The sequence below is a fragment of the Parus major genome, chromosome 20 (genome assembly GCF_001522545.3).
Source record: "Parus major isolate Abel chromosome 20, Parus_major1.1, whole genome shotgun sequence".
Lineage (NCBI taxonomy): Eukaryota > Metazoa > Chordata > Aves > Passeriformes > Paridae > Parus > Parus major.
The window spans coordinates 4,027,806-4,052,197 of NC_031788.1; the positions used below are offsets into that span (position 1 = coordinate 4,027,806).

General features: G+C 45.7%; 1 protein-coding gene across 4 annotated transcripts in view; it reads right to left on the reverse strand.

Annotated features, from left to right (window-relative positions):
* Nucleotides 1-2,131: 2,131 nt before the first annotated feature.
* The window catches only part of ARHGAP40 (Rho GTPase activating protein 40), a 35,983-nt gene continuing 13,722 nt past the window's right edge, over nt 2,132-24,392 (reverse strand). For 2 of the 4 annotated variants that reach the window (XM_015647883.3, XM_015647880.2), the window contains exons 2-15: nt 17,183-17,385; nt 12,156-12,376; nt 11,570-11,645; nt 10,659-10,837; nt 9,889-10,054; nt 9,457-9,548; nt 9,261-9,338; nt 8,832-8,991; nt 8,084-8,166; nt 7,138-7,344; nt 6,733-6,873; nt 5,680-5,840; nt 4,823-4,878; nt 2,132-4,484 (exon numbers count right to left, since the gene is read on the reverse strand). In XM_015647883.3, the coding sequence (XP_015503369.1) occupies nt 4,378-4,484; nt 4,823-4,878; nt 5,680-5,840; nt 6,733-6,873; nt 7,138-7,344; nt 8,084-8,166; nt 8,832-8,991; nt 9,261-9,338; nt 9,457-9,548; nt 9,889-10,054; nt 10,659-10,837; nt 11,570-11,645; nt 12,156-12,376; nt 17,183-17,363 (1,908 nt within the window). In that variant the 5' untranslated portion in view covers nt 17,364-17,385 and the 3' untranslated portion in view covers nt 2,132-4,377. The remainder of the gene's footprint in view (nt 4,485-4,822; nt 4,879-5,679; nt 5,841-6,732; nt 6,874-7,137; nt 7,345-8,083; nt 8,167-8,831; nt 8,992-9,260; nt 9,339-9,456; nt 9,549-9,888; nt 10,055-10,658; nt 10,838-11,569; nt 11,646-12,155; nt 12,377-17,182; nt 17,386-24,392) is intronic. The other 2 variants (XM_015647882.2, XM_015647881.2) reach the window with 2 other exon arrangements.

A 24,392-nucleotide genomic window follows, 5' to 3' on the forward strand; every position in this document is an offset into this window, starting at 1 on the left:
TCTAGCTCAGAAGGAAAATGCTGGCAAAAGCTGAAAGCAACAGAAAAACCATCTTTTGTCCTCATCTTCATTCCGGGATATGGCATTTCTGAAGCAGGTTTCTACTCCAGCCTGCCAAGAGCAAGGTTTGGGATCAGTGAGGAGAGTGTAACAGGACTCCTGTGTCTCTTCCAAACCCTGAAAAACAGACAAAATGACACCAAACCCACAGAGGTACACCCACACCCTCCATTTCTGTTGGGTTTCTTCCTCTTTTCCTGCTTTATCCCCTCGGTAATTACCCCTGCAGCACCTAGAAAAGTGCAGACAGCCAAGGTGGACACAGAGATGAAAACATCACCACCTCCAATTCCCTTCCAAGGACTAAGGAGAAAAGAAATACCTTCTTCCACTCCCATTCCCGGGCTCAGCCCCTGGCCAGGGCTGGAGAACAGAGCTTAGTGTGGAGGGAAGGGTTTCAACCCCTGAGCTTGGGGGATCCTGCAGGTCCAGGTGCTGGGGGAAGGACTTGGGCAGGGGAGGTCACCACTCCTCACTGTCCTGGGGGAGGACAAACAACACAAAGCTGCTCTGGCAAAGGGTGTCTGCCACCACAAACAGCAAAATAAACCCATACAGACCTGAGATTGGAGAGACTAGAGATACCCAGGACTTTTCCTAGCTGGTCAGTCAGTGCAGCTACACTTTTTCTTTTCCAGTGACATAAAACATTGAATTTCAGCCTCTTTTTCCCCCCACAAGGGGAAGACGTGTGCAGCCCTTATGCACAAACAGGATTTGGAGAGAACTTTAAGGTTCCATCCTCTCAGCATGCAAAACCACAGATGTCATTTATCTTATTTTCAGCACTGGGGAGTGCATGGGGATAAAGAAATAGATTTAATCAAATGCAGTCTTATTTTATTTGCAATAGTTGCTGTCACTTACTTTGCTCCAGGAAATGCATTTACTTGTGGCATTTCCCTCCAAGAGCTGAAGCTCCACTTGTTCCTGTGAAGAGACTGTATTTTTGCAAATACTTTTTCCCAAGGCAAATGACATTTTAAAAATTATTATTATTTTGATATTTCAGTTCCACTTCATCTACAACTACATTTAACCAGCATTTGCAAGATTCTTTTATGCCCTGTTCCTTATCTCAGCACTACATACATTGCATTCAGAATAAATCCTGGGCTCCTGTTCTGAGTGGGGGAGAGCTGTGTAATGATCAATCACAAAAGCCCTTGGGGATGGGAGAGATTAGCACTTCGATACTACTGAAGATGAATGGGTGGAATCAGTTTGATAAACTGGTGTTTTCCTCAGATAATTGCTCTGGAAGCTTTTTGATGCCTCTTGGATCCTCCTCCCCCTTTCTTTTTGTGTCTGGGTAGGAGAGCAAGCCCTGCTTTTCCAGAAGCACTGCTGGACAGGCTGCTCTGGTTTTAAACAGTTCACAGTAGATTTATGCCACATCTCATCACTTTTGGGCACTATTAGCTGTGATTTCAGCAAAGATCCAGGCTGGATTCCTGTTATTCTTGCTGGTGACTGGTCCAGCACGCAGGTCCCTGAGCACAGCTCAGCTGAGCAGGACTGAGGGGGTGGGAAGGGGATTTCTCATGGGATATGGACACATTTCCTCAAGCTTAAACCTTCAATAACTGCTCCTCCTCCTCCTTCAGAAGTCACTCAGGGTGCTCACCTTCAGCTCTTCTTTCTCTGGGCTTTTGACACCCAACACCAACCTCCTCTTCCTCCTCCTGGACCATCCTTCTGCAGCAGCCCCCCAGGATCAGCCACAGAGGAACCTCTCCTGAAGCTGTAACACAAAACTCCTGCCCAGCTCACTCAAAACTTCTTCAGGCACAGAACAAATCCTGCTGCACTCACAGCTGTGGTGCCATTTAACTTGTTCCCAAGCACTAATGAAAATGGAGCCAAGAGACTTTACTGCATTTTTATTGTTTCACTGAATAAATGAAATTTAAATACAGAATTAAAAATTCATAAAAAATAAAAGGTATTGAAAGCCATCTTTCAGAAGTGGGTTGCACATCACTGACTGAAAAATTTACACTTAGTTTTTCATACAAAGATAGGAAAAAAAATTAAAAAGCATATCCATCATCTTGAAAGAGTTGTTTCAGTTTTTTGTTTTTGTTTTTACATTTCTTTTAATATTTAAACCTGATGTCTGTCTCATGAGAATCTCCCATTAACCTTGTTTTTCACAGCATTGAGTCAAATGGTTTGGTGTTCAAAAAACCCCACTCACCTGTAGCCCACAGCAGCAGTGATGCCCTCCTGACCCCTCAATGCATATGGAACAGAATATTTTGTAAACCAGTGTAGGAAGGGTGGGAAAAATGCAGCACTGTGTGATTTGCAGAGTGCAATTCAGACTGCAGTGGATCTTTGAGCTCAGTAACACCTTTATGAGCTTGATATTTCTCAGGGTGTCACAGCTCTGGTATTTCTTTGCCATCTTGACTCCATCACTGCCACAAAGAATTGCAGAAGGAATATTGAATAGGTACCTTTGGTTTTTAAAGCCCCAGTTTAAAGCAGCTTGATCTTTCCAGAGAGAAAAAAGGAAAAGAATCAAGCTCTTTCAGGCACAATTTAAGCCCTATAAAAGAGGCACCTTGAGAGTTGTTGACACCAGGGTCAGGGTTGGGATTTTTTATTACAGGTTCTTAAGACGACATCTATGAAGGTGATCCAACCAGTCAATGCATCTGCATCATCTCAACCAAAAAAATATATACACAGACTCTCTAATATATGAATAATTATAAGATATCTGCACCACTCACACAGAATTCACAAAGAGATGGAAAGGATATGGACTGTGGCTCACCTGTTCCTCAAGGATCTTAACCACCAAGAGGAATTAACCACAGGGACAGAATAATCACAGAGTGAAGCACCTTTACTACAGAATCTAGGAGTTTGAGATAATGAGTGGGGAAAGCTACATTTCATCCTGGGAGAAAAAAGAAGAGGAGTGAAAATTCAGATTGCAATGGAAACAAACTCCTCTAACAAAAGAAATAATACTGGAGATTGCCACTAGTGCAGCTGGGATTTGGCAAATGAAATACTTTGAGTATACACTTGCAGGGCAGCCCTGCTTCTGCCACGTGAATAAATATCCAACCACGTTCCAAAACAGTATTTAGAGAAAGACATCCAGATTTCCAGGCAGGCTGAGGGTTTGACCCCTCACACTGCACAGTGGGGTCCCTCATGTGAGGTATTTCAGCATCACCACGAAGGAGAGCAACACCTCTGCACTGCCCTTTACAGGCACACTCCTCTTGGAGCCGAGGTTGGATGGTGATGATGATGATGGTGATGATGCAGCAGCAAGGTGTGGGTGCTCTGCTCTGCCCTCAGCTGTCCAGCCCAAAGGGATAACTGTGCTGGGTGTGATGGAAATGTGCAGCCAGAGCAGCGAGGGCTCAGCTCAGTTCAGCCACCTCCCATCTCAGGGACGTTTGTTGGCTGTTGAACAAACACATTCACACAGAATCTTCCACAAGGAAGTTCAGTTCACGTGGCCAGGTCAGATTCCAACCTCACATTAACTTCAGGGTATTTCCCCCGTTGTCTGTGGATACATAGGTTGTCCATAAAAATAAATGCTTGTTTTACCCTTGGTGGTGGCAATTTGGGTTTGCATTACCAGCAGAGCTGTGTGGGACAGGCATCTCTCTCCTGCCACACTGCACATCTGAAAGGCTGCTGTATTTTCCACCCCTTTTTTCGAGGAAAGTTATTTTCTTGTATTGCATAAATGTATTTAACTGCAGTCATGAAATAAACAACGTGTTGGTGTCACATCCCATCTGGCCTTTTTGGAAACATCCTTTTTCATTCTTCAAAGAGCATAATAGGAGCTTGACAGTGAAGCCCAGGATCATTAACTTTTGTGCTGACATGCCACAGGCAGCCATGGACCTCACCCAAAGGATGCCCTTAGTACCACTGCAGCATTTGGCTGTCTCTCCTCCAAAATGAAGAGCAAATCCAGAACACACAAATGCCTCCCACCATATTCAAGATCATCTTTTTCTTCTTCTGTTCCATCTTTGCTGCACAACCACTGCAGCTTTGCCTTCAGGCTTTGTTTTGGGGGATGTTTTGTTTAGGAACAGTCACTCCCCCTGCAAACTCTGCTACACAATGATAATTGCTGCTTGTTTCCAACACCCCTGTTAGCACAGAGGCCACTGTGCTCTCACTGCCAGCTGCCACAGAAGCAGTTAATAAAGGTGCTTTTCCTTCCTAGAAACAAGCTGTGTCTGCTCTGACACTACAACAGGAAAGTCTCTATTTCCACACCTTCCAAAAACTGCAGCCAAGTGCTTTTCTTTACTCATGTTTTTTTCAGAACATCCGAGGATAAGATGGGTTTTGCTTAATTATCCACTCAGCATGGGGGTTGATGTGGTACAAGTCCAAGAGGTAAGTGTCTGGGTCCAGGCAATGTTCACCTGTTAAAACAAGACATTAAAAAGAAAACCCACATTTTTAAATATCCTGAGTCCTTTAGCTGCTAGATTTGTTTTTTGTTTGTTTTTGCCCCCATCTGAAAACTAGGATTTGTTCACATTCATTGCAATATTATGTGAACAAATGCTTTCAGGAGCATTTCCACAAATCTGAGGTAATGGCTCTGAGAGGGAAGAGGGAAGATGTACATTCAATATTGGAAGAAATTCTTCAGTATTGGGGTGGTGAGGCAATGGCACAGTTGCCCAGAGAAGATTTTTAACTTACTCCTAAAAGCAGCTTATCAGAGTCCTTATTCTCAGCTACCATTTGTACTTACCAATATTGCCTCCCACTTCATACAGGAGCAAGTTTGTGCACTCCATGGAGTTGTTACTGAAGAGAGAAAAACACACTGAAGGTTAAATCTCTGCCAAGACAGGTTAGGCAGTTTAGTAACATTCCTTCCAAAAGGATTGTTCGTGGTTCAGAGGCCAGCAAAGAGCAAAGAGGCCACGGTACACAGACCTTGCTGATCCTCCTGCACAGTGCAGGACACCCAAAATGGGGAAAAAAATGAAACAAGGCAAGGTGTTGGTGAGACAGCAGCTGACCCACATCCAGAACTGCCCTTCCACCCTCCTTGTCTGGAAAGCTCCTGGGACACAGGAGAGGCACTGCCACGTTACCTACTAAACACAGTCTGCAGGAGCTGTGGCAGAGAGGGGCAGGAACTCCTCTGTTCCTTTCTTGGGTTAGTTCTGCAATTTGCCACAGGAGCACAGGAGGGAATTGCAGAGTTTATTTTAGGAAACCCCTACATTAACATAAACACACTGGAATTACTACTCCAGGCAAATGATACAAGTGATTCCAGGAGAGCTGGAAGGGCTTTGCTCATCAGGGTCAATGTTGCTGCTCCTTCCCTTCCCTTCAGCAAGGATTCTGGAACTCATGTGGTGCCCAGCAGCCCAGAGGGGACCACTGACCTCCTGACTGCCTCAGCACTGGGTGCAATCACTCAGTGAGCTAAAATTTGCCTTCCCCAGCACCATTTCCTGAGCTTGGAGCAGAGAACAATCTCTCCTCATGACTCACTCTGCTTCTGCCTCACCTCTACCCCAAGACAGAAGCCAGCAGCTAGACCACTTAAGGTTTTTTTCTTTTCTTTTTTTAAGCAAAGAAAAAGCCATTTACCACTTGAGGAGGTTGACAGTGTTAACAATATTCCAGCCATTCTGGCACAGGTTCTTCTGAAACTGCCTCAAGACGTCAGCAACCCTGGTTGCATTGTTCAAGTGCACCTCCAGAGAGTCCTTCAGGAGGAGTGATGCATGGACCTTCACAATCTTGGAAGGCTGAACAAGGCAGGCAAAAAGAAAAAAGTGCTTAAATAAAATGCTTTAACTGGTGAGAGTTTAATTTTCCAAACAGATTGGAGAGTGTGAAGAATTATACCTGTCCAGACAGCTGTTCAGAGAATTCAGGCTTGTTTCTTACACACACAGTACAGGTTGAAAGCTTATGGAAGCACCAAGGTGAGCATAATGAATAAATCATCAATGTTCTGGTGCTGAGGCCACCAGAGGAGCCCTGTGCTCTCCATCAGTGTGTGCTGGTGCTCTCTGCTGTTCAAACACAGCACTGACAGGAGCTTGGAGGAAAACAGGATTTGCCAGAAGAAATTCTGACAGGCTGTTTTGCACAAGAGTGAACAACTCCTCTGAAATATGTTTAAATTATTTGGGAAGGAATTTAGAGGTCTGGTTGCAGGCTACTGAATTCCAGAAAGGTTCTTTCCAGAGAAAGGAAGCACCAGGTGATGTGCCATCTTAACAGACATTATGGAGCAAAAACAAAATTAGGCAACAGCCTGAATTTATGCTTTAAAAAATGAAAAGAAGTCTGTCTTTATCACAGCAGACATATCTGTGCCAGCACATGGGACACTCAGAGCCATAAGAATTCTGCTCTTCACATGGAGAAAAACAAAATTTCTGCTCCTAATCACTTCCTTCTTTTAACCAAGTGTTTTGTAGTCTGAAATGTATTTAGTGCCCCTGCTGCTGAGATCAGTTTTTACCACAGCCTGGCCAAAAGCATCTGGCAAAGTGTTCCTCATTATTCTGCTTTATTTTGTCCCTCTCACTCTTTTCAAGGGTATCACCCCTTTTATCTTTCTGAGGTCTCAGGCAAACATCTGGCACTGCCACACAGGGGTTTGGGTTTTTTTCCCAAGCCCTAACTCACCTCTCCCTGGTTCTTTTCCACCTTGTCTTTATCAGCGTGAATCTTCCGTAACAAATGTTTAATTCTCTTGTCACAGAACTGGTACCTTTTGCTGCTGCTCTCATTCAGCTTTCTCACTTGGGCTACCAGGAAAGAGGAGACCTGGGCAGGGGAAAAGGGTGAAAACAGGAATTAAATCAAGCAGAGATAAGGATGTCATTTAGGAACCTGACCATCACTTCAGCTTCTTAAATAGACAAAAATATCTGTGTACCTTGAGGACAGGTAGACAGGAATTCAGCCAGAGGTTTTGCTCACAGCTCTTTAATTCCTCTGAAATTTCCAAGGCTATCATCCCTTCCCTATCCCAGCTCTACCAAGTCCAAGACACTGCTACACCAAGCACATAATTCCTGTGGAACTCACTGTCCAGAGCAGATCCTGGTAATGGATCATCATCCGCACCACGTCAGCCGCCCCCTCCGCCAGCTGCTTCTCCTTCCCCTCGGGGATCTTGTTTGGCAGCCCCTTGTGCATGAAGAGGTTTGGGGCCATGACTGTGGAAACGTTCCAGAGGTTCATTTTGTTGTTGTTTTCCCTGGCAACCACCTTGCTGAGAAATTCAAGAAGGGCCTGAGAAGAGGGAAAGAGACATAAGCCCGTCCATTACTAGTGATGCTCTAAAAGCTAGTGTGGCAATTGCTGGAGAGATCATTAATTAGAATTTTTTTCTTGATACAGATCAGCAAATCCCATTTCTCCAGTCAGAGAAACCAATTTCTAATACTAGCATGGCAACAAGTAACACACCAAGAGAGGTCTATCCAGTACTTATAAATCAGGAAAAGCAGTCTGTGTGGGAAACAGGTGAGTTTTTACTCCTTGGCAGGTGGTAATTTACAAAGTCTAGCTGTAAAAGCTTATGAATCCAAAGATGAATTCCCCCTTTCCTTCAGTGTCCCCTCAAAGCCAGTCCCAGATGTGGAAAAATAAACCCTTTTGGATTTTCTCTTTCACCTCACACCTCCACCAGAGCCATGACAGATCATCTTTGACTGAATTATACATTCCAGTGCTCTAAATGAAGTGTGCAGGGTGCTAAGTCAGCCTTACCTCTAATACCTGGGAGCTGAACTACTCAGGAGGAAAGAAAAAGGCAACAACAACCACCACAGCTCTTATAAAGCACAGAAAGGCAGAGGTGGTGTCTACTTATAAGCCATGTAGCTGTGGCACTTGGGGATATGGATGAGTGGTGGCCTTGGAAGTGCTGGGGAAATGGCTGGATTCAATGATTTCATGGGTTTTTTTCCCAATCTAAACAATTCTGTGATTCTAGGTTTTACCAGCTAAATCAAAAGCAAGCAGTTACCTTCAGAGTGTTTCTGTTGGACTCTGGAAGAATCAGGATCAGGAGGTTTAGAGCTTGCAATCTTTGCTTTAGGTCTGGAATATCTAGAAGGAGAGTGACAACAGGACAGAGAAGTCAGGTTTCTGACCCTTCTTTGTGAGCACAGGAATCCTCCAAGGAATGAAACAATTATTTATTGAATTGCTGGTCATCTCTAATTTGAGAGCTTTTTTCACAGAAGTAAATCAAACTCATACTGTCCTTATGAAGGGAACTACCCATGCTTTAGAAGACTGACTCATTTCCTTTAGAGCACACAATGAACCAAGCAGCCCTGATGCCCTTGAAGGGCAGCAAAAGAACCCATAATTCCCCATTTTTTGAACAAAGGACTCATGCACTCAGCATATCCAAACTACCTACTGAGGCACCAACCTCAAAGAAACGTGTTTGCACAACAGCACATCACCTGCAGACTGTGTGCCCTGGCCAGTTCCCACAGCTCAGTCTGTGTCATTACTGATCAGTTTGTCCTAAATGATGGCAGCAATCTTGCAGGCTCAAGTGACACATCCCTGCAGACCCCAGGACAGCACTGCTGCACAAAGGCACATCCAGCCAAGCACCTCAGCCCTCAGCTGTGCTGCGCTCCCAGGGCATCCACAGGCTCCCAGGGCATCCACAGGCTCCCAGCACAGCCAGCAGGAGAGCCCAGGGCCAGTGGAGCTTTGCACAAAGCCAAGAGGTGCTGGTGAGAGCAGACACTCACTCTGCACAGCAGCAAAGGCAGGCAGGTACTCTGCTGTCAGCAGCGGGGCCGGCAGCTCGCGGATGAATCTCTTCAGCAGCCCGGACACGTCGTTCTGGTGAACCTCATCCCAGCAGAACAGACCACTGTAGAAGTCCCTCTCCAGCTTCTGCTCCAGACTCTATGAAGAGATGGAATTTATCATGTGCCTTAATTAGCAAATGTAAGAGAAATGTTATAGCTGAGCACTGGGAGGGCATGAAGGGAAAACGGTGCAGAGAGCCTGAGCACACACTCCAGTATTTCCCAGCAATGGATGTTTCTGGTTCCCAGTTCTGGTTGTACTGGGAAGGGGACGAGATAATTCAGGTCATTCAAACACTTGCTTTGGCAAATGCTTCTTTATCACCCCTGATATGCAAATAATCCAAACAATGCTCAAGCTCATACCTTAATTCTGGTCTGGGACCCAGAAACTCTCAGGATGCCCTCTGTTTCAAGTCCTCTCTTCTCCAGGCAGGACAGCAGCTGTAAAAGGGGGAAACAGAAAGCTCTTAGGCACAGAGGATGAGGAGTCAGCCTGTCCTCATCACAGACTTCTGGCTCTGAGGACCTGAGGTGTGAATGAAACCAGCAGAGAACTTACTGCCTGGAGTAGCAGAGGGACCTTGGTGTTGGGCAGCAGCTTTTGGTCATTTTCCAGCAGGGTGTTGAGTGGAACTCCAAAGAGTCTTTTCTCTACAATAAAAACAACATTTCCAAGTCTGTATCACCTCTGGTGGAGGTGTAAGGGAAATATCCCCCACTGCAGACTGAGATGGTACTTTTGTAAACACAGATACTGCAGAAAGAGAGGACAATTCCAAACAAACAGGACAATTGCAGCCAGACATAAATGTGGTGGTAGGTCTTGATGCCATGATCCACTGACTTCCAGGAGAAATCCAAGGAAAACACATCTGTCACAAGGTTGCTTATCAAAAACCCTCTGTTCTAACATTTGAAACAGAACTGATGAGTGTATGATGAGAAGATGAGGGTAAAAAAAAAAAAAGGCACAAAAATGAATACAACTAACCTGTTGTTTTCAATTTTGCTGCTTTGTTTCTCTTCAGCTCAAAGCCCAGGATATCACAGAGAGCTGTAAGTTCAATGAGGGCCAGTGTGGGGATCTTCTTCATGTCCTGAGCCGACAGATCTCCAATCCTGGTCACTCCTAGTCTGCCCTTTGGGATCTTAAATCTCTGAGGGAAATAAACACAAAAGGTTCAGCTCAAGTTATCACTATTAATCCCACTAGTGAACAACTTTTGTTGTAGTTTTATTTTTTATCATAACCAGGCATCTGCTCTTCCTGCTGTGTTCAAGACCATACACATGCCCAAAACTACTCCTACTCAACCACCAGCTGAATAAATATTTTCCCTTTTCAATATTGCTCTTTAATCCTACTGGAGATGCCAGTTTTTCTAATTTAAAGGCAGCCTGATACCCACCCTAATCTACTTGAACTTTGGAAGCAGCCTCGTTCATTTGCACAGAGGAGAAAACTTTAGAATTATGAGTAAGAAAGTGTAGTTAGTTACTCTCCTCTTTTCAGAGGAAACAACATGGATGTGTGTCAAAATAGGCAGTTTCAGATAAAAAAAGCCTCATTTCTTTTGATCCTCCACTACACAGTGTCTATCCTTGCCCAACATTGCAAAGATAACAGCACAACACACCCCAAAATACCATCAAACACAGACCCATTGCAACCCCTATGTGTGAACTGGATTTGGTGTCTTGTACCACCTTGGCAAGACAAGACCAATAAATTGTAACAAGAAAAATCCCTCCAGTGCTTACAGTTAGGGCATTTCCATCCTTTAACTTCCTGGATTCAGACAGGAAGGATCCCTTGAGCAGGACAGCTGCTTGCTCTGAGTAGGCAACATCCATGTTGAACACCTCTTCTTTCCCAGGGTTCCGAACTGTGCAGGAATAATCCTGGGTTTCTGCTGCAGAGGAGACATTGTCTTGAATTTCTGCAAGCCAGGAGGGTGAAGTTCAGAAAGGAAATGTGCTAAAAATGCAGTTTGAGATAGGTTTGCTACCATTGCTTTTAAAAATCCTGCAGTAACATGTGGAAAGAGTGTCCTCACAGCACAGAGTGATTGTAGGGTAAGAGCCTGCCCTGAAAGGTGGTCAAGCTTTGGAACAGGCTGCCAAGGGGAGCGGTGGAGTCACTGCTGGAAGTGCTCAAAAATCGTGCAGATGTGGCACCTGGGGATGTGGTTTAGTGGTGAGGACACTGGTGATGAGTTTGTGGTTGGACTTGTGATTTTAGAGATCTTTACCAAGTTTGATCATTCTGTGATCAGTGTGAAGACACAACATTTATAGCTAAAATTACCAGGTCACTGGTAAGACAAGACCACAGCTTTAAATTGAAGGACACAGCTATAGCTAACATCTCTTTACACAACTTCTCATGGCATTTAAAGTTTCACTGCATGATCTTTGCTAGACTGATTTTATTTTCATCTTTCAGTTGCTTTATCAAAAACTTACAATGATCAGCTTGATCACAGCTTCTAACAACATTGGAGAAAAATTTATTAATCCACAGGTGTGAATAACCACGTAAAGAAACCACATCCCAACACTAACAAGGTCAATGTTTCAGACCCTGTGTGTACTTAAATATGTGTGTGGCTTTCCTTCCAGTTCCTGCCCTACTTCAGATCCTAGTCTGCATTTAAAAACCTCCCCCTTACTTCTCTGGGTGTTTGAAGTCCGTAGATTGTGCCACAGTGGATCTGGGCTGGACTCCTCTTTCTCTGCTGCTCTGTCCTGAAAAATAAAAAAAGAAGTTTTTTTAGGAACAACCAAAAGAGCAGAACTGCAGGAAAATAGCTGAAAAGACAGCAGTTTTGAATTCTTTATCAAGAAAAAATAAAATCTAAATAAAGCAGCCAACCCTCTCCCCAAAAAGGCAGTGTCAGCCTTTCTCCAGGATTTCCTCCTCTACAAGGCCAGCTTAGCACAGCTGAATTTGGGAAGTTCTCTTGTTTTGTTTAATGGTGATTTAACATGTCACTGGAACAAAGGAAACAGCAGAGGGCTCCAAACCATGCCAATGCTCCACGAGGAAGCATTCCAGCAGGAATGTTATTCCAGTCTGGGGCGGCTGTGGATCTGCAGGTTTTCCACCAACTCCTCAACACCACAGCCAGGATTTCTCCAGTCTCACCTTCCCTTCAGCTGAAATGAAATCATAACAGGAGCCCTAGACCCAGAAAGCCAAGTCAGCTCCCACGAGGCAAGAAGCTGTTGTAGGAGACCCCAAAAAAGCCAGCAAACCTCCGAGCTGCCCACTCCGAAGATGTCGCGCACGTCGCGCACGGGGTGCTTGTTCCTCCTGCGGCGGGAGCGGCTGTAGGTGTCCAGCCGGCGCTGCACGGCCGCTGCCTGGGTCCTGGTCAGCGTGGACAGCAGCACCAGCTTGTCCTTGTCCGAGGCCACGTCCCCCAGGAGCTCGGACAGCCCCGCGTCCTGCAGCCACTCGGCCTCGGCTTCTCCCTCTGCCAAGCGGGCAGGAGAAGGCAGAGTGAGTAGAGAGCAGCAGCCTGGGCCCTGCCACCCTTCAGAGGTGGAAAGCAGGAGCCTGGGCCATTCCCTGTCTGGGTGGCAATGGGACATCACTGGGAGGGAGCCACAGCTCTGTTCTGAAGCCGTGGATGATCCCAAAATCTCAGCCCTAATCCCGAGAGCCCAGCTGGGTTTGGGTTGGCAGTGGAGAGCACACAGCTCTTTGGGCAGTGCAGCTGCTCACACAGCTCTTACTGCTCATTCCAGGTGAGCAAAATGAGAGAAAAGAGCTGTGGAGGTAGAGATACTGCCAGGAGCACAGGCTCCCAGAGCAGCTGGGCAGAAGAGGGCCCAAGGGTGGCTCTGGGTGGTATTTAGGCAAGGATTGTGACAGGGTATGGGACTGAAGTCAGGAGGACTGGATAAATCTGCCCCTCCATGGGCTGCCTGTGCAGAGGGGAGCTCTGGCAGCAGCACACAGCCAGCCCAGGAGGAATGGCAGAGCTTCCCACCTGATCTTTCAACAGCTTTGAGAACAGAAAAAAGGTCTGTGAGAAGCCACAGCAAACAACACTGCACATTCAGCTTTTGTACTTTTCAAAATGACTTGGTTGCTTCATTTTTTATTTTTTTTAACCTATATGCATGCCTAGGTATCAACAACTTTTATTTTTTTTTATGTCCAGATCCTGATCTGGTAAGTTCAAATGTATTTTACTTAATGAACTTGCTGAACTCTTTATGTGCAACATCCCTATTCTTTAATTTTTTAAGTGGATTGGTATCCATCCACTCAACTAAAGCAAAAACGTTATTTTTATTCTGTGCATTCATTTTATGCCTGGGCCTATTCAAAATATCACTAAAATTAAAGACCATTCCAGTTCCAGAAGGAAGTGTGAGAAGCCTGGAGACAGTACAGCAGCATTACTCAAACAAGCTCAGATCCACCTCACTCTTCAACACATATAAAGCTCCACTTCAAACACAGAAGACTTTTTTTTCTTATGGGATACACTCATAAGGAAGGGCAAGTGAGAAAGTGCCCTGAGCAAGGCAGCTACTTGAAATTCAAAGATGAAAGAAATAATTTAGCAGGTGACTTCAACTTTAACACAGCAAATACCACAAAGCCTTTATCTTTTCAATTCCATCTACCACATTCATTCACTGCAGGCAGCTCCAGTACAGCCCTAGCAAAGGTTATACTGGGAAAAAGAAAAATCACAGCTGAATTGATTGGCACAGAGCAGCTCATTCCCACTCTTCCTGTCCTTTGCAAACTTCTGCCTCCTCAGTTATCACAGCTGCTCAAGTTTTATCATTGCTCCATCCATAAAAAGCAGCCATGCAGCTCTCCCTGAGAGATTAAATAATTTAATTTTTCTGGAGAAACCTGATGTTCATGCAGATTGCAAACACACATTGTGACACAATTAAAACTCAGTCTTCAGAGCACGGTCTTTGTGATTTTGGGTGCCAAAATGAAACAGAACTTTTTTCATCATCACACCTCAATAAATAGAGTTGAACTTGAAGTCAAGTATTTCCCTAAGTGAATCTTCTACAAAATTGTTTGTTTTTCCTACATGGCCCTAAGTTTTGCTCTTTTCCCATTTTGGTTTACAGAAGTGAGGAGGTGGCAGCATCCCCTGGGCACAGCCATGGTCCCACTCACAGCTCCTCACCAAACACCTCGTCCTCCACCCGTGGTCTCACAGCACAACAACACACAAAAAGCCTCTGGTTTATTTTGCCTTTGGGAACTAGGGGAAGTGAAGTGTATTGCTTGCAAATTTTGAAAATAGCCAATTCCAGTCATAACAGGAAACTGATCTTATACACAATACCACACAGCATCCCCTCCATCGGACATCCGTGCGAGCCTGCTGCCCCCCTGATGCCAAAACACCAGATTGTAATCCCTCTGTTTACTATTTTGGCCCAGTTATGTTTGCCAGAAGCACAAAAGGAAACTGCCAAAATGGGCTATTTCTGGGGGAAAGGGAAAAATTGGAGAGAAACAGGTCAGAACAGAAATCCACAGAATACAAGCTGCAGGTTTAAGCCTGGAGAGCTGCTAAGATTTGCCTTATGAGTTCCAGGCAAGCATTTCAAGAAGGCACAATTAGGAATGATTTCACAAAACTAAAGAACACCAGTTCCACAAATTTACTTGAAACATAACCTAGTCAAAATCAGCATTCATAATATTCACTTTCCAAACATTTAAAGGACAGCCACAGCACCCGACATTTTCAGGCTAAAACATTAAGCACGACTTCCTATGTAATATTTGAAGGTGAAGAATCACCCTTTGCAGGCAATTCTCAGCCACAGTTCTGTGCTGTAAGGTCACAAACAGGTATTTTAGTGGCAGAGTGCCTGTGTCCTCAGCTGGCTGTGCTGTCAGCCAGGCAAACAGCGACAGCAAGGACAGCACAAGGCTGCATTTCAGGAAAATGCTGCTTCCTACTCCCACCAAACACCACGAGAACCCTCAGCAGCTTCCAGCTGGCCCAGGTCTGCAGTTACATGCTGTCCTCCCACTGCCAGCAGGTCACCAGCAGCTCTGCAGGGGACACCAGCCCTCAGCCAGGGGACACCAGCCCTCAGCCAGGGGACACCAGCCCTCAGCCAGGGCTCCCCAGGGGACACCAGTCCTCACCCAGGACACACCAGCCCTCACCCAGCCCTCACCAGGACACCCCAGCCCACACCCAGGGCTCCCCAGGGGACACCAGCCCTCACCCAGGACACCCCAGCCCTCACCCAGGACACCCTAGCCCTCACCCAGCCCTCACCCAGGACACCCCAGCCCTCACCCAGGGCCTGCTCAGGAGCCCAGTGTTCCCAGCTGGGTCAGCATTTTTGCAATGCCTTATCTCCACCAGCCTCCCCACCGTCCCTGTGCCGTGGTTATCACCAGCCATCTCCCAGGCTGAGCCATGCTGTCTCCAGACACAGCTGCCCAATTCTCAGTTCCCCAGATTTATGCAAAAGGTGGCAGTGCCTCTGGCTCTGAGGAGCCCCACAGCCTCTGTGCTCTAAGCAGGAGCTGCAGAGATGTGGAAGCCAAACCCTGCACACCATCCAAAGCTTCCCCACTCCCAGCACAATGTTTATTTGCCTAAGCTTCTTCAGAGAAGGCATCAGGAGCCCAAGCCTGCCCCACCTCCTTCCTCAGGCTGCTGGGAAGGCTTTGCTACTGGGAGCATCATTTCAAGCCTGTCTGGTTTCAATGGCCAATTAAACACTCAGATCCTTCCTGCTAGATTAATCTACAGCATTAAAAGACACTTTTCCTCGTATCCCTGCTTATACACAGTAATCAAACTGCCTCCAGCATATCAGTCTTTAGGATATCCCAGACAGTCTTTGATCTCATGGGATGGTCTACTTCCAGTCTCCTTCCTGGTGCACTCATTTTCTGAATCACTTTGCATCTCTTCCAGTCCAAAAAATCCAACTTGTGTCAAAGGGACAATCCTTTAACAGCAGACCTTCATGTTCACCACGTCCTGCCAACGATGGCAGACAGGGACAATGATACTCCCACCCTGCTCCCCAGAGCCTCTCTGTGCCCCCACAGGAGCTCCTGGCCCTTCCCAAGCCCAGCAGGGCACTGGGGCTGCCACACAAACACCTCCCCAGGACACAGATCGCTCCCAGCATCAGGCAGCACAGCAGCTGTGCAGGCTGCAGACCTGTGTTTGAGGGGATGTACAGCAAACCACCTCCATTTCCTCAAAAGGGACCCAGGAAAGGTGTGATCCTCACCTGGGGGGTCACTGGGTGTTTGTCACTGCCTGCCAGCCCTGCAGCACACCCCAGGGCTTTGTACCTCCCATGGCTAAAGGGACTGTCCTCAGGAACTGTAGTGACAGCACAAGGAGAAATGGGCTCACACTGGAAGAGGGGACAGTTGTGTTAGATATCAGGAAGAAATCCTTCCCTGTGAGGGTGGGCAGGCCCTGGCACAGGTGTCCAGAGCAGCTGTGGCTGCCCCTGGATCCCTGGAAGTGCCCAAGGCCAGGCTGGACAGGGCTTGGAGCACCCTGGGATGGTGGAAGGTGTCCCTGCCATGGCAGGGGCTGGAACTGGATGAGCTTGAAAGTCCCTTCCAACCCAAATCATTCTGTGATTCTATAGAATGAAAACATATTCCAGAAGTTTTGGAATAACTGGCCCAGGTTCCAATTATTCCAAAGCACTGGATAACATCAGTGCTGCAGAAAGAGCATTAGAAACAGCCCATTCACACTTCTTCCAAAGAAAGCTAAAAAAGGATATGCAGGAAAACTGCATGTGGATGGGTTTGAGGCTTTCTGGATGTTTATTGTGGTTTCTAGAACAGGAAATTAGAGAGGGATCAGTCTGCCTTCCACAGAAGCAGCTCCCATAAAAGCCACTAGGATGAATCTCAGAAGCATGCACACAAACAAGGCTTCCAGAACAGCCCCAGCTCTCACAGGGTGTTTGCCACACACCTCCTGAGCTGGCACTGAGAGCCCCCACCCTTGCTGGGGCTGCTTGAAAAACCTGCAGCCTTGAACATGCTCCTGGGACTGACCTTTGGGGTCAGCTTTGCTTCAGAAGCCGAAACCAGGCCAGGCCAGCCCTCCCCTTCTGCAGGGCATTATCCACCACCCAATTAAAATATTATCTCTATCCCTGATCGACTGATAATATTCTAACCATACTCCAACATGCTTCTGAATCGTTCAGGTGCATAAGCAAATCTTCTGTTTCAGATGTTCACATTCCTCTCCTCACTCCCAACATTTTTGGCAACCTACCCTCCTGTGTTTTGACATCTGCAAGGCTGCATTCCTCCTGCTCGGCTTCAGTGCTCTGTTTAATGTTCTCTACTTCCAGCCAAAAACTGTCCATTGACAAGTTGTCCAAGGCCTCTACCCTGGAATTGGTGTTCTCTGACGCCAGGGATGCCACAGGACTCCTCGGAGGAAGCTGGTTCATTTTCCAAGGGCAATGTCTGGTGCTGAGAGAGGAAGAGATAAGGAAGGAGAAATTAAGCTCCACGTATTCCCCACGGCCTTGGTGTCCAGCCCTCACTGATTAATGACTGCAGCAAAGCCAAACACAGGCAAGTGCTGAACCTCCTTTGCTTAGTGTTTAGCACTACAGACAAGGCTGGGACTAAATCCCCTGGAGAATGGGGAAAACTGCTGTCCAAACATGCCAGAGGACACAGGATCAACAGAGCCTTTTCAGGGCTGTCCCTCCAGTGACCTCCAGCACACCACTACCGCCCCACACTCATTGCAAGGCTTCTCTGCAAGTTTACACAGGCACCTTCTGCATCCTCAGCCCCCCAGGATGTGCCAAGCTCAGGTGCTCCAGGACCTGGCACAGACAGGAGCCTGGCAGCTCCCACCACAGCAGCCCAAACCCTTGGGCTTTGTGTTCCCCATGCAAAAACCAGCCCAGCTCCATCCCCTGAGCTTCAGCTCACACAACAAACAACTCATGGGGCTGAGGCCCCCTTTTCCTGCCCAGACCAGATTTTTCAGCTGTGAAACAACATGAGGTGTCCTGGGAAACCCAAGCATATGGAATTTTCTTACCACCCTGCTGATTCATTCATGCACAGCTGAAGTCCCAGCCTGGCCTCGTTCAGCTTTCAGCCCCTGTGCTGTGAGCTTCTCATCACTTCATAAAACAGTGCCTCTCCTAAAATGAGCTATAATTGTCTTCAAAAAGTTCCAAGCCATTTAAGCCCTGCTATACATATTTTTCAAAGACTAACAAAAAAAATGGGATAAGTGGAACATACTTATGAGAACACCTCAATGGTTCCACTGATGAATACAAAAATTAAAGAGGTGGAACACTAACTGTGGGTGGTTTGAGAAACACCCATGAACAGCCATGACCACCAAACAGGCCAAAATTTCTTCCTAGTTTCATTTAAAAAAAAAAAAAAACAAAAAAAAAACCCCTCAAGTCTAAGTCTCACACCTTGAAAACCATGACAACAAAACACCCATGAAATGCTATTTAGCCTCTTAGCTCTCGGAGCCAAAAGTTATAGATGGCAAAATATCTGGAAAGTTTTATCCCTTTTCGTTCCAGAAAGTCATTATTAGCAGTTTTGGCACAACTTGCTTCAGTTATGAGAAATATTTAAGTCATAAAGGGCTAAATTTGAAGATCTAACAACTAAGAGAAATGTTGTAGGCCATTCTGCACTTGTATTTACACACGTGCACACACACCATGCTCACACCTCACTCTAACACACACAGGCAGCCCCTCTCCTCTGGAGTTCAGCAATAACCATCACTGCAGGAATATCTGGAGACAGCCACAGCCTTTAGAACTAGAATTAAATGGGTTTGTTTGTTTTACAGGAAGACAAAAGTGAAAAATTGACTTGAGCTATTCTGCCACCCAGCAGAACAGAGGTGATCTGCTTTCCTATTTCTGGATATCCAAATAGCACTCAAGATACAGATTTACAGCCTGGTGGAACCCTTAAGTAGTCCATCTAAGTTTGTTGTTTTTTTTTTTACCTGCACACTTTGTGTCCAATTCTCCCAGTTCCATTGCAGTTACTAACTCAATTTATTTCTAACTCTTTTCAACTCTTTACCCACTAATACTTCAAAACTTAGATTGCATCCCTCATATTAACTCTTCATCTTTAATGCTCCTCTCCATTTTCTCACATTTGCTGACAACCATCTCCTAAGATTAGATTTAAACAAAGACCCCTTGCTAGCATCAAAAAAGCTGTTCAACGCCTTCCCAGGATTCTACTATCAACCAGTCAACAGAACTCATCACTTGCAACATGAAATGGAGTGGAAAAAGGAATTCAAATATTTTGAGGGAGTTGGTTTTGGCCATGTGAGGAGCACTGGAAGACAAACTTGCAGTGAAGGAGTCTCCCAGCACACAACACTCAGGAACCGTCTTACAAGCTCTCCTAATTGCTCTACTACAGGCTTTCAACAGGTATAAAACAACTCTTCTTGCCTTGAGTAACTGCCCTGTATTGCTGTGACATCTAGGTTATACAGGTTAAAGCAGCTCTGAAATGTTCCTTTCCTTTGTGTTCAGCTTGGTTTGGAGCTGGCTCATAACACCCCAGAAATCTCCAGGGATCAACACCAAAACAGAATTTATCTTTGCAGCTCCATCAGAACCTGCCCCAGCAGGATGCACACAGATGTTCTCTGGGACACACACAGCACCAAAAGCCCACCAGTCACGCTACAAACCTGCTCTAGGAAAGCCACAGCTGAGCTAATTGTGTGTCAAACAAAAGCCATCCTAAGTTTTTTCCCCTCAGCTGGCTCATTTACTGATGCACTAAACTTGGCTTCACCGAGTTGCAGGATGTTGATATTACACAGCAGCTCTGCAGAGGGACAGCAGGACCCAAAGCCCAGCTCAAAGTGTTAAACCAGAGCTGCTGTTGCTCCTGTCCCACAGGACAACATAAAAATCAGCCCTTCACATTTAGAAAATGTTTGATTTTCTGGTCTAAGCTGCTTTTTTTATTTTTTTCCTTGATCTCAGTGCACAGTGCTTTGCAGATCCAGCTGCCCAGGTGGAAGGTTAATTTTAGATTCAGTGCACCTAAAAGATTGTTCTTCCTCATTGCATACCCGAGTCAACTGGAGGGCAGCCTGTGACGTGCAAGCACAGCAACAGCTGAGATTGAAAGCAGAGATTGTTGGCTTAAAATGTTAATGGCTCAGTGCAACTGGGCAAAGAGTAGGTGGAATAATCAAGTTCACTCCACTGCACTGTCAACGTAACAAAAAAGCATCAGATTATGAAGCTTTAAAAATTAACCCAACAGAAAGGAGACTGGCAGAAAGATCTTGTTAAGGACAGGCACATAGGAGGGGATCTGTGGAAAGACTGAGCATCTTAATCCAGCCTGTGTTTTAAAGCACAGCCAGTTTTAACAAGGCTTGAGATTCACCTGGCACTTTCAGTCTAAGCCTGACTTCACAGCATTAATAGCTGTGAGAAATTAGGCTGGCACAGACCTTACAGAGTTCATTTTCTTATTGTTCCTTCTCTATGCCCCTTCCACGAGGATCCCTGGAAGCCCTGCATACCTGGCTCAGTGCTGGGGGCTCACCGATCCTGCCCTGCTTTCCATCTGCTCCTAGATACTGTCAACACACTGCAAATACATTGCAAACACTCATGTAATTCTTCACCCTCTTGAATACCAAAATACAATAAACACTGTTGCTATGTTCACTCCAGGCTTGAATCACTCCCATGAGAGAGCTTCTCAAAGGAACCGGAGCTGCTTGGGCTTCTTTTCTGCTTGCTCAACATCCCTCCCTCGTTGAAATACCTCTTAGCAGATGAATAAATAAAAAGGTTCCTTCTCAAGCATTTCAAACAGACCAGGAGGCAACAAGTGCAAGCCAAGAAAATGGAATTCTTTTAGGACTGCTTCCAGAAAACTGAGATGGGAAAAAGGCAACAAGAACAGAAGAATTCAGGCAGACAAGGCGGTCCTGCCACACAAGCAGCACCCAGTCTTTAAAGATATTTCCAAAGATCTGGAGCAAGCACAAAGGCACACATGGAACAAAGAAACAGACAAAGTCTGCATGAGCCTCAAGAGAAGGTTTGGAGTAGCACACCAAGTCACAGCATCATTCACAACAACCCAGACCATGAGCATGGAACACAAGCATCTTGCAAGGAAAAAAAAAAAGAGATTAGTCTATCAACTGGTTGCAGTATTTTGACAGATAAAGACCCTTAATCAGAGAACAAAACCACATTTATGTCACACCACGTACATCTTAGTTGCTTTCATTTACTTCAAGGTCAAAAACATGAGTTTTTGTCATGAGGACAAAAACAAAACCTTGAAAGAAACAACCAAAAAGTCCATGCAGTCTCTCCTCACATTGTTTCCAGGTTCTTACCCTAAGCAAGCAGTTAAACCTAAATGATGAAATGTGTAGTTAATTCTGAAGAGAAAAAAAGTCACCTAAAGATCAGCACATCACAGCTCATAACATGCTAGGTTTTCTTGTTTATAATCATGTAGTGGGATAAAGGCATCCAGGAATAACAGACAGGAGTATTTGAAAATCTGAGAAAATCCTGAAGTAATAATTCACATATATATATATATATTTATATTTTTTTAACATAGATATAGCTGTAGCTGTTTTGCTTATTGAAGGTTTAAACCTCATCCTATCAAAATTATCAATGCAAATATAAAAACAGGTTCCTGTATGGAAGAAGTCAATCTACTCATTATCAAAACCTGACATAAAAACACATGATCACTATTTCAGTCAGACACACAAAACTACACAAAACTCTATTCCTATCAGAGACAGCAAAGTTATGCAGGAGATATCTCATGAACAAAAATTCCACTACTTCTCTACCAAAGGTCTAAATCAGAAGAAAGCCCTACTGCAAATCTTTAATGCCTGGCTTAGTTACCCTCAAAATACCCCAAATTTTGTACAGGAACACCACTACCAATTGCTCCCTTCTCCCCACACCAACATGTGGAAAAGAACTCCTAAGGTTTACTCTTAGGAGAAAATGGAAAGCACATGGCTGGTTCAGATTCCTCAGACCACACCATAAAAGCAAAGAGAGGCTAATTATCAAATTACTGTGGTGGCAACGAACAGTAACTTACCCAACAGACTCTTACCCTGCTTTCCTTTCCCTGGCTCAACTCAACAAAAGCAGCTAAAGAGCCAGAATTAAAGCAATTTTTGCATTAGTCTGTCACTGTTGATGTACACCTGCATATCTCTGACCAGAGACTTGCTCACATATTTAGTAGTTTCACCAACAGCATCCCCTGTGAGAAGTCACAGTGCCTTTAGCCCAGGTTATTTTCTCCAGCACTGCTGCCATCCCCATTTTTGTCCCTATTAAGGTATTTTATCAAGGACTTTTCACGTGTGGGATGGCACAGTTGAAGGTCTGTCTCTACAGCACCAGCGAGAATAGCTGAGATGTCGCTGCCACAATTTGCTAATAAGATTACAGCTTGTTTTCAGTAACACAGCAATCAGCTCATCAAGATCTTCCATTATGCAAGCAGCTCAGGGAGCAGCGTCATTTCAGGTTGTTTTGAAGAAGCCTGTTCTGCAAGTGATAAAGAGGACATGCCAGATCGTGCTGTGTGTGTGCAGTAATTCCCACCAGCTGCAGCTCTCCCCGTTCTGTGCAGCAGCGAGAAGGGACAACCTCACCTCCTGTCCTGGCATGGCCAGGGACACCAGAAAAAGCAAACAGCAATCCTTTGCCCAGGGCTGTGGGGAGTGAAAGATGTGAATCCTGAGGCTTGTGTGGATCCCACTGCTTCAGCCTAGCACCTCCAGTATTTCCTGTGCTGGACAAACCCCACAGGATGGTGAAACACTGGCACAGGGTGCCCAGAGAGGTTGTGGATGTCCCATCCCTGGGAATGTCCAAGGCTTGGAGCAGCCTGACCTGATCACGGGCAGCCCTTCCCATGGATCAGTTTGGAACTTTATGATCTTTAAGGTCCCTTCCAACCCAAACCATTCTATGGTTCTGTTACCTCCACCACAGCTTTAGATCTCAACTAAAGCAGAGGTCTGCTGCTTTCCTGACAATAAGTGTCTCTATCAAAATTTTTAAAGGCAAAAAAGCTCCATCTCTACTTCATTATCTCAGGCCTTCATCTGGAATAGATTTGTCTCCACTCCATCTAGTAAGGGGCTAAATAAGCAAGTTAAGGAATAGGGAAAGTTGCCCTTAATCAGAGATCTGCCTAGAGGCATCTGTGACCGAAACTCAGAGCAGAATCAAAACAGGATTGATAACCCCATGCAGATACAGCCAAATTAAAAATATTCAAAGCCATGTTTAACTTAGACTATTAGCTGGGTGTCTGTGCCATCACACTAGGGTTTGTTTTGGCCTCAGAAGACACAAGCCATCCTCTCTGTGCATGCTTTTGTGTTTGACTGTAAGGTCGCTGTGGACGAGCCTGTTGTTCACTTTCCCTGCATTAGCAGGGTAAGCCAAACAGGAAAGGGCTTTCATCCAAAGGGAAATCCTGCTGGGAGAAAGGGGTACCTGGCCAAAACAAATCTTTAGTAGTACTGGGATCTTTAATGTGATTGTGAATTGATAAAGCAAATCTAGAGGATGATTAGATGACAATAACTATTGAAAAGTGGCATTCCTAACCCTATTTCCATCTTTACTGAATCCATTTAAACACATCAGCAGCTTTGTCCATCCAGTTCCCACAAGGACCAGGTCTGCCATCCCAATTCCACCCATCAGTATGGCACCAGGACCCCAAACCCCTCAGCCCAGCTGGCATGGGGCCACAAACCCCACAGCCCAGTAGCTCCCTCTCCTCTCTCCTGCACAGAGAAGCTGCCCCAGGCTGAGCCTGTGCACAGGAGTGCCACGAGGAAAGCAGCAGCCAGGGAATCACTGCCCTTTGGTGACTTTGCTGTCACAGCCCCAAGCACACACTGCCAGGGGTTTTGCCGAGGCAAATGAGTCAATAGCTCCCAGTCACTAAACACATCCTCAAAACACGCTACCGTTAGACCGGCTGAGGCACCTTTACTCTATTGCCATCACTGCTGGGGCTTCAGGAGAGATGCTCAGGCTGTGCACACCTCAGGCACTCAGCTGGGGGAACAAGAGCTGAGGGACCACTTGGCTCCCAGAGGAAAGGCTGCCAGCATGTTTGAACCCACCATAACAAAGGCTGTGAACTTATTTCTTATTAACATAAAGGGTGGAACCTACTGAGGCAGGTTCACACATACTAAATACTTGTTCTACAGCTTCTTAAATGCTGAACTTGGGGTAAATCAGGATGATAGAACTCATCCTTATTTCTTCTTGTAGCCCATTCTACCAGCTGTAGCTGCATTAGAGCACAGAATGAGTAACTGCAAGCTGTTGCTCAGCTGCATGAGAACAGCCCAGAGATGTTGGAGAGGTCACAAGAGTGACGTGCTGACCAGCACA